Genomic DNA, 10,944 nt, shown 5'->3' with positions numbered 1-10,944 from the left:
AACCTTCATTCAAAAAACTGCATTTTGTGTTAACTTGTGTTGTCTTTGACTAATATTTAAATTTGTTTGGTGATGGGAAACATTTACGTGTGAGAAACCTGCAAAATAATAATAATAAAATCAGGAATGGAGAAAACACTTTCACACCGCTGTCTGTATATGTATATGTGTGTGTACATATATATAATGGGATCTAAATTGCTGAATTTAATCTTATTCATCCATTTTTATACTGCTTGTCATCATTAATATAAAATGTCTTAATTCACTTTAAATGCGGTTTATATTTCTCTGGAGTTAGAGTTGTGATTAGTTGAATTTGATCGTATTTTGTTTTATTCATCTATTTACATGACTCTTTTCTATTTTTTTTGGACTTGGGATGAATTTCTCTGGGGTTCAAGTTGAGAATTGGCTGCACGGCGGAGGTAATAATGCTTGCGCTCATCGATGCACAGAAGTAATTCTGTCTTAGTTCTTCCAGCATGCTTTGCACGTTCGCATCCACAAGCCCGACAACGATTAAAAAGAGCCTGAAGCACGTTGGTGTTGGTTAGAGAAGAGAGTGCCGTTGTATTCCAACAATTGCCTTTTTGTGGCTCTTTTTCCTAAAACTCTGTTCCACTTAAAGCCATCTGCATGAGTCGGATTTGATTTGCTTGCAAAAAAACAAACAAACAAACAAACAAACCAACAAAAGTTATATTTTGTGTATCCCAACTGATCATGTCAGCTAATTTCATGTTAATTTGAGCAGGTACGCGTGAATATTAAATTAAATGGATGACTATAAACAAATAAGGAAACTGACACAGAAAATAAAATAAAATAATTAAGTCATTATATTAATAATAATAACTACATCTAAATAAAAACAGATTGAATAGGATAATCAAATACATTTAGAATAAATCAAAAGAAATGTCAAAATGAAATAAAATCAAATCCATCAGTGTGGATGAATAGATTCATGTACAACTAGTCACAAGATTAAAAAAATAAATACAACTAAATAGCAACAGTAAAAATTGACAAAAATATATAAAATGCCAGAGAACAAATGTGAATATGTTTAGACAAAGTCACAAAAGAAAAAACAAAAACAAAAACGTGGTAAGTGGTGTAAACGTTCACAGGGACCCAATAGAACTATTGGCTATAGTTAACTAATTGTAACTAACTCACTAACTACAGTATATACACAGTCATTGATTGATGACTTAACTTTGCAAACTTTATTTACCGACCTCGTCTGACTTCCTGGTTTGCTTAAAACTAACAAACAAACAAACAAACAAAAAACTTTGCTTGTGTGTTAAAGTCATTTATTTTTCATTTTTTAAAATTTATTTTTAAAGCAGACAGAGAGGCAGGAAATGAGGCTGTGGATGAAAACAGTGTACAAGGCCCCAGAGCTGATCTGAGTGACTCAGGATTTGACCTTGGGTAATGTCCTTCAGCAAAACATAACATAAAATACAACGTAAACAATAGAACATCTTTAAATGTAAAGACTTAAACAGGTCTCGACAGTATTGCACTGTATGAAAAACAGCAATGACATAATAAAATAGAACATAAACTTAACAATTGCACTTAGAAATACTTTCTTAGGAACCATGGTTTAAAAAAAAAAAAAAAAAAACGAAGAAAAAAAACAAACAAACAAAAAACACAGGAAATGGGAGGAAGGAAATCAGTGTAACACAGTGTTTGCCGGACTTTGTGTAGTCTGCTGCCGCCACCTGTCGGTGGGAGGTTGGATGCGCACTCGTTACTCAAAAATAGTACCTCGAAAAACTCGATGGTCGAGTGACTCGTATCTCAAGGAACCTCCAGTATTCGCAGGGGATAGGACACATAGATGACGGCCTCGCTGTGAATAGTAAAAATCCGCGAATAATTGAGCCCCTCCCAAAAGGGGGTTCGAAATTGTGTCTAGGTGCCACAAGATGGCGGCAAAGCTCTTAAAACAGGACCATAAAGCACCAACACAAATGAATTGAGTGGGTCTTTCATATTTTTTCATGGTCCCCAACCCAACAACTAGTCCACTGGCTGCATCAAAAGCGCCGTGGCCGCGAGACCCGTCCGTCCCTGCTTCTGCTAATCCCGTCCGGCCCAACCGCGTCTCCTGCGGGAGGTCATCTGCTTTGACGCTCTCTCTCGTCTCGCTTCTCGCGACCCTGTCGGGCCACTCTTAATTCAATTACTGGAGTTGGCTCATGTACTAATTTGCATCCAGACAGCAAGCGAGCTGTCGCAACGCGGCATGACCAACATTAGTAACGGCAGTAAAATATGTAATATTAGTCAACTCTGCCCGCAATGTCACTTTTAATGCATCCATTTGTATCTCTTGTACATAACGACATCATCACAATACTTTTAAAGGCTCCTTCGACATCTACAAGCCCTTTAAAAAAAAAAAAAATCACATTTTGACATGAATACAAACAAGTTTACAATGATTAACACAACTATAATAGTGTAAAAGTGTGTTTGATTGAATAGTTTTGCTTGTGTTTTGAGAGCAGTATTGTGGCACATTGCTATTATTATTTCTGTTACTGGATGGTACGTTTTGCGCTTACATTAGAATAGCAACAATATAGTTGCAATGGGACATCAATTAATATGAAATGGGTTTTTTTCTAGCTTTAAAAAAATAATAAAAATAAAAAAAAAATATATATATATATATAAAAATATATATTTTATTTATAAAATATAAAATATATAGCCATATATATATATATATAGGGCTATATATTTTATATATATTTATATTTTTTATATATATATTTTTTTATATTTTTTATATATATATATATATATATTGTGGTCACTAATTACAAAATGTTTTCACCTCGATGTGCAACATTTGATCATTTAAATGTTTTTTTTCCCTCCATGGCACCGTTTGGCCGCTAGATGGCACTCCGTACCCAAATTTAAAAGGGTCCCATCGCCATGTAAACTGAAGTTTAATTTTGGTTTTTTAAGTGCGGACAATGACTTTTGTCAAATTTACGTTTAATAAAGCACCCTTCGATAAACAAATACATATAAGTTAAATCATTTATTTTTCAGTGAATGATATTGCAGCTTTTACACATAATATACATGAGCCAACCATTTTTTTTTGTTTTTTCATAGGACATCATTTGTCCTATGAAAAAAAAAAAAAATTTTTAATTCCAATGATTGATTACATGATTTTAACAGTTCGATTCCCCCCCTTCTCCCTCCCCAACTTTTGGTCATGTAAAATGTTATTGTTTTACTCTCTTTTTAGGGCCGTTTTCAACACTTACACTTACTGACATATTAAACTTAACGAGTTGTATGAGGGGTATAATTACCTGCGTGCAACATGGCCGACGGCTCCTGTAGCAGCGGCAACAATGTGCGCGCGCGCGCGCGTGACAATGGAAAGTGACGGAGGCGGTGCGAGCGCGCTCGGCGCCGTCCAATGGGATCGCCGCTGGGAGGGAGTTTGCCCCGGCTGCAGCTTTGTTCTAACTTTTTTTTTTTTTTTTGGTGGAACTTTGCCAAGTAGCGGCGCAATGTTGAGTGCGAGTGCGAGAGGACCGTTATTCTTCTCCCTCCACGGTTGCGCGCTGCTCGGAGCACTTTTTACGCACGGATACTTTGAGTGACATTTGGACGAGCCCTTTTTGGAATAAAAGTGAGGGGGAGGGAAGACACACACACACTCACACACACACACACACACACACACACACACCCCCCCCCCCCCCCCAAGGTTTCTTGTATGTTGCAGGAATGCTTTTCACCTTCCCGTGGATGTTTCATTGATGAGGAGCGCGCGTCGCTGCCGGAGTGAAGCGAGCAAAGGAAGATCACCGTTGCAAAGTGAAGTTTCCAAGTTCCTCCGGGTTTGGATTATGATGCTGTAGCGCGGATGCATCAAGCTGCACCGACCATGGCGCGGCTTCACTCGCTCCTGCTGCTGCTGCTGCTGTGGACCCTGTCGCGCTACTCGGAGTCCACGCAAGTCCGCCAAGAGTTCCGCGTGCTGGAGGAGCAGCCTGCGGGGACCTACGTGGGTCAGATAGAGACCCGCGCCGGCTTCACGTACCGCTTCAGCGAGAGCCACAGACTTTTCGCCATCAACGGGAGCACGGGGGTGATCTCCACCTCCACCGTGGTGGACAGGGAGCTGCTGCAGAGCGATGTCATCAACGTGGTGGTGCTGTCCAGCCAGCCCACCTACCCCACGGAGGTCAGGATCATCGTCTTGGATATTAACGACAATGCGCCGGTGTTCCCGGACGCGTCCATCGTGGTGTCTTTCAAGGAGGACGCCAGCAGCGGCCGGCAGGTCATCCTGGACACGGCCACCGATTCTGACATCGGGAGCAACGGCGTTGACCACACCACCTACAGAATCGTCAAGGGCGACCGGCAGAGGAAGTTCCGCTTGGATATTACTGTCAATCCCAGCGGTGAGGGCGCATTCCTGCATCTGGTCTCAACAGGGGGCCTGGACCGGGAGTTTACGCCCTTTTACCAGCTCCTGGTGGAAGTGGAGGACAAGGGGGACCCGAAAAAGTTTGGCTACATGCAGGTGAACGTCACCATCCAGGACATCAACGACAACCCGCCCGTGTTCGAGGGCGAACAGTACCGGGCGAGCGTGTTTGAGGACGCCGCAGTGGGCTCCAGCGTCCTCCAGATCACGGCGTCCGATCAGGACGATGGGACCAACGCCGAGATCAGGTATTTCCTAGACGAGGGCACCCCCTTCCAAATCGATCCTAAAGACGGTACTGTTATCATAAAGCAAAGTTTGGATTATGAAAGTAAGAAGGAGTACTCGCTGACGATCCACGCGGTGGACAACGGGGCACCGTCATTGTCCGGTAGGACAGAGGCGACCGTCAAACTGTTGGATGTAAACGACAACGACCCCGTGGTGAAGTTCAGGTACTTCCCCACCACGTCCAAGTTTGCATCCGTCGACGAAAATGCACAAATTGGCACCGTGGTGGCCCTGCTCACAGTCTCCGATTCTGACTCCCCCACTGCTAACGGTAACATCTCAGTGTCCATTTTAGGCGGTAATGAGCAAAGACATTTTGAGGTGCACACGTCCCCGGTGCCCAATTTGAGTTTGATTAAAGTGGCCAGCGTATTGGACAGGGAGCGAATTTCCTCGTACAACCTAACGGTGTCGGTGTCGGACAACGGCAAGCCAGTGGCACGCTCGTCTTACGCTAGTCTTGTAATATTCGTAAACGACATCAATGACCACCCCCCAGTATTCCAGGAGGCGCTGTACAGGGTCGATATCAGCGAAGATGTCCCTAAAGGCAGCTACATAAAAGGGGTTTCTGCAACAGATGGCGACTCCGGGCAGAACGCCAACCTGCGCTACTCGCTGGTGTCTGGAAACGCTTTGGGCTGGTTCTCCATCAGCGAAAACAGCGGCCTGGTTACCAGCGCTGCTTTGTTGGACAGGGAGGTGGCATCCCAAGTTGTGCTCAACATTAGCGCTAAAGACCAGGGGCTGCAGCCCAAGATTTCTTACACTAAACTCATCGTGAGCATCACTGATGTGAATGACCAAGTGCCCACGTTTACACAGAGCACGTATCACGTTTCCCCGGTGGAGCACGGCCCTGCCGGCTCCGAGCTGCTTGTGCTTACGGCCTCTGATGACGACCTGGGCGAGAACGGGACGGTCCGTTTCTCGTTTGATGCCGAGACGGCGCCCGGTGTCCGAGAGCTGTTCCGCCTGGACGCAGCGTCGGGGCGATTGAGCACAGCTGGTGAGCTTGACAGAGAGCATCAGGCATCTTACTTGCTCCACATCCAGGCGAGAGACACAGGCACGCCCCCGTTGCACTCTGTTGGAAAAGTCAACATCACCCTGAGGGATATCAATGACAACAGGCCCATCTTTTATCCCGTGCAGTATTTTGCAAACGTGAAAGAGAACGAGCCCCCGGGCACTTACGCCGCCAGCGTTTCCGCCACAGACCCCGACTTGGGTCGCAACGGCACAGTTAAATACATCATCACGGCGGGCGACACTTCTAAATTTCACGTTAACAGCAACACAGGTAAAATCACCACCTTGGCATCATTGGACAGAGAAGTGAAAACCACTTATCAGCTGCAGGTGACAGCTGCAGATGGCGGCGGCCTGCGCTCGCACACCCACGCCATTGTCACTGTGACTGTAATAGACACACAAGATAACCCCCCCATCTTCAGCCAGAGAGTTTACAGCTTTGTCATGTTTGAGAACGTGGGCACGGGAACGGTCATCGGGACAGTTTTGGCCACCACTGTGGATTTGAACTCCAATATTTCCTATCTGATCACCTCAGGGGACCAGAGGGGGCTTTTTGCGGTCAATGCAGCAGGTCAGATCACGGCGTCCAGTCAGATAGATCGAGAAGAGCAGGGCTTCTATCACCTGAAGGTTGTGGCCAGAGCAGGCGAAATCACAGGAGAGGCCTTTGTCAACATCACAGTGAAGGACTTGAACGATAATGCGCCACACTTTATTCACCCTGTGGCACACGTGAGCGCTGTAGAGAACTGGAGCACGGGTCACGTGATCTTCCAAGCCAAGGCCTCGGATCCCGACGAGGGCGCCAACGGCGTAGTAGTCTACAGCCTCAAGCAAAACCCCAGGGGTCTGTTTCACGTTCACGAGAAGCGCGGCCTCATCACACTGACTGGGCCTCTGGAGGTCACCACTACATCATATGAGATCGAAGTCTTGGCCTCAGACACCGGGGTCCCCCGACATAGCTCAAGCTTGGTCCTCATCGTCAGCGTTTATGACGTCAACGACAACTCGCCCGTGTTCGGCCAGCTCTCCTACGAGGTCGCCATCCTGGAGTCAGAGCCAGTCAACAGCCGCTTTTTCATGGTGGAGGCCACCGACAAAGACTCTGGCCTCAACGGAGAGATCATGTACGACATCGTTGGCGGCAACACAGGGGACATCTTTGGAATTTTCCCAGATGGTCAACTGTACATTAAAGCAGAGCTGGACCGGGAGCTGCAGGACAGGTATAACTTAGTGGTGGTGGCTACCGACCGCGCCGTGGAACCGCTAAGTGCCACCGTCAATGTCAGTGTGATTCTTGACGACGTCAACGACAACCGTCCCCTGTTTAACAGCACCAATTACGTCTTTCACTTTGAGGAGGAGCAGACGAGGGGCTCGCCGGTCGGCTTGGTCCACGCTGAGGATAAGGACTTTGGGCCAAACAGCGACGTCAGATACTCGTTTGAGACTCCGCAGTCCAACTTTGAGCTGAACGCCATCACGGGGGAGTTGACGAGCACGCAGCGATTGGACCGCGAGTCGCTCGTGAGACAAAGAGGCACCGCTGCCTTCAGCTTTGTTGTCATCTCAGCCGACCAGGGACTCCTTAAACCCCTAAGAGACCAGGCCAAAGTGCAAGTTTACATACAAGACATCAATGACAATGCGCCCAAGTTCACCAAAGACATTTACCAGGCCTCCATCTTTGAGTCCGCGCAGAATATGACCCAGCTGCTGCGCGTCTCCGCCTCCGATGTCGACGAAAACAACAATGGACTGGTTCATTATCACATCACTAAGGGCAATGAGGAGGGACAGTTCGCCATCGACGGCGGCTCTGGACAAGTCACGTTGGTTGGCAAACTGGATTATGAATCGACAGCCTCCTATTCTCTGAAAATAATCGCCGTTGATGCAGGCGTCGTGCCCTTATCCTCCTCGTGTGTGCTTAGCATTACCGTACTGGACGAGAATGACAACTCCCCGACCTTCCCCAAATCTTCACTGTCTGTGGACGTGCAGGAAAACATGAGGATAGGCGAGCTGGTGGCCTCCGTGACAGCGAGTGACGCCGACTCGGGCACGAATGCCGACATAACGTACAGCATCACCGCCGCAAACAGCCATGGCACGTTCAGCATCAGTCCCAACACGGGCAGTATCTTCTTATTCAAGAAGTTGGACTACGAAACGCAGTCGTTTTACAAGCTCAACGTCACCGCGAGGGACAACGGGCGACCCCAGCGCTCCTCGTCCGTTCCCGTGATCATACACGTGAGGGATTTCAACGACAACCCCCCCATCTTCACCCCCGGGGACATCTTCAAATCCATCCCGGAGAATCTGCCTATCTCGGCCTCGGTCATGACCATCACGGCTCACGACACGGACGCGGATATCAATGGGCAGCTGGAGTACTCCATTGTTCAGCAGGTCCCTAGAGGAGGCCACTTCAGCATTGACCCGAGCTCCGGCCTCATCTACACCACCAAGGAGGTGGACAGGGAGTTTTCCAACCTGTTTGAATTGACGGTGAAGGCCACTGACCAGGCTGTGCCGTTTGAATTCCGACGTTTTGCCCTTAAAAACGTCACAATATGGGTCACGGACGTCAATGACAACGTCCCCGCTTTTGTGTCACAGAATGCCCTCGTGGCTGAGCCCAACATTGTCATCGGCTCCATCCTGACAACGGTGGTGGCGTCCGACCCCGACGAGGGAGAAAACGGGGAAGTGGAGTACGAGCTTGTGGAAGGCGACTCTGACACGTTCATCATGGATCGCTACAGCGGCGACATCCGCCTCGCCTCACAGCTGGTGCCCTCCCGCCTCGTGTACACGCTCACCGTGTCGGCCACCGACCACGGCAGCGAGCGGAAGACCTCCAGGACGGACATGACCATCATCCTACGGGGCTTGGACGGCCCTGTATTTACGCAGCCAAAGTACATCACCATCCTCAAGGAGGGCCAGCCGCCGGGTACCAACGTCATCTCCCTGGATGCCTCCAGCCCACGAGGCTCCGGCGGGAAAGTGGAGTACTTCATCGTGGCAGTGCGTAGCGGTGGGAAAGCCGCCGGGCGCCTCTTTACCATCGGACGCCACACCGGAGTCTTACAGACAGCGGCGGAGCTAGACAGGGAGAAGGGCTCCGACCTCTACCTGGTGGACGTGTACGCCATCGAGACGGATGCCAGCCATCCCAGGACGCAGCGTGCCGAGGTGAGTACACTGCAGGCTTTTTTTTATTCCAGTAATGCACTTTTTTGGCTCGTTTTGGCATTGGCTCTGTTTATTTTGGGAGTTCATGAACTCATGCGCTGGCATTTGTCTGAGATATTAATGAGATCAAGATCCACGCTAGAATCGGAGGAGGGTGACACGCACAGTCCAAGTCACACACACAATAGAGCCACTTCATGCATTTGTCCGCTCACTATTTCAGTTTTACGCACAGCTCTGCGTTTTATTAAACCATCATTTTGTTAAACCCTGAGGAAGAAAGCCTCATTCTAAGGCATTATTACTTCCAGTATCATCTTATCTATAATGTGAATATGACAGATTAAAAACAGATCCCTGTAGAAGAGGGGTGGGCAAGGTTTTTTCAAGGGCCATATTTGATCCTTTAAAAAGGGTCAGATGGGCCAGGTCATTCGTAGATGAGGTAAAAAGCAAAAATGTGTATGTAATAATAATAACAATATTTAATCATAATAAATATTAAATAGATCAAATGTGTATGTAAAATGTGTAAAATAAAATAGTATAATAACAAAATGATTCATTGTCTAAATTGTATTATTTACAGTATAATAATTTGTTATAATAAAATAAATAAAGAATAGTAACATGAATATTAATATATATGTACGTGTGTGTGCGTAGTATATGTTATACATACGTTGTGTGTAATTGTTATATTTTACAAATTATATTTAAATTCTACTACTTCCTAAGCATACATTTATCAATTATATATTATATATGTATATATATATATATATATATATATATATATATAAAAATGTAAACTAGTTACATTTTATTATTTAAAAAAATATTTATAATATATATAAATAGATATGATACCGTACAATATAGCCATTTACCAATTGTTTAATGAGATAGATATTTTAATTGTATTATTCATGAATTATTGAATTACGATAAAGTGTAATGAACTTTAATAACAAATTATTTAACAAAATAATTTTTTTTTAAAATGAAATGTTTGTAGATGTATTTGTAAAATGTTACATTTTACAAATTATATTTAAATTCTACTAATTCCTAAGCATACATTTATCAATTATATATATATATATATTTTAAAAATTATATATATATATATATATATAAATGTAAATTCGTTTCATTTTATTATTTAATAAAATATTTATAATATATATAAATATATACAATACCGTACAATATAGCCATTTACGGCATAGATGTTTTAACTGTATTATTTCTATTTAACTACAATTAACCAGTCATTGAAATGAATTGATGAAATAAATATACAACAAAATGAAATCTATATTTTAAATGTATTTGTCTGATCATCACATTTTACTAATATTTTTTCATATGAATATTTACAATAAATTCACAAATACTAAATAAATAAATAAATAAATAAATAAATAAATAGGCAACCAATGTTACAGAAAATGGCCAAATTGGCAACATTTTTATTAAAGGACTGTTGAAAATGTAAATGTCTAGTGGGCCAGATTTTGTCACTGGATCATACTTTGTCCAACCCTGCTGGAGAAAGGTCAATGCACTGCATAGCTTTCCAAAGTGTCTAAGATTAAGTCAGTTATGTGTGTGTGTGTGTGTGTGTGTGTGTGTGTGGTGCGGGGGGGGGGGGGGTATATGTGTGTGCCAGTACTACTTTTGGGCCCAGGGGCTGTTTTTGCACCAGCGGTGGTCCCAGCCGGTTCCATTATATGACGGAGAAGTTCTCCACAGGCAATAAGTGACCATTAAAATGGGACGACTCTTAAGCCTCGCTGAGACACGACGATGCTGAGGGCAAAAGAGGTTGAAATCGAAGCTTTGAGCCGCTGTTTGTGTTGGTGACGCACCGTTCCGAGGCTATTGTTTAATCCTCCCGTCGA

At 44.8% G+C, this 10,944-nt stretch overlaps 1 protein-coding gene across 1 annotated transcript in view; it reads left to right on the top strand.

Moving 5' to 3' along the window:
- Positions 1-3,628: 3,628 nt before the first annotated feature.
- fat4 (FAT atypical cadherin 4) overlaps positions 3,629-10,944 on the top strand; it is a 105,809-nt gene continuing 98,493 nt past the window's right edge. The window contains 1 exon segment of the mRNA XM_061685467.1: positions 3,629-9,037. Within this exon segment, the coding sequence (XP_061541451.1) occupies positions 3,929-9,037 (5,109 nt within the window). The 5' untranslated portion in view covers positions 3,629-3,928.

Source organism: Phycodurus eques, chromosome 9 (genome assembly GCF_024500275.1).
Source record: "Phycodurus eques isolate BA_2022a chromosome 9, UOR_Pequ_1.1, whole genome shotgun sequence".
Taxonomy (NCBI): Eukaryota; Metazoa; Chordata; class Actinopteri; order Syngnathiformes; family Syngnathidae; genus Phycodurus; species Phycodurus eques.
The sequence above is the reverse complement of the archived record's forward strand: the minus strand, read 5'-3'. Positions and strand labels throughout refer to the sequence as shown.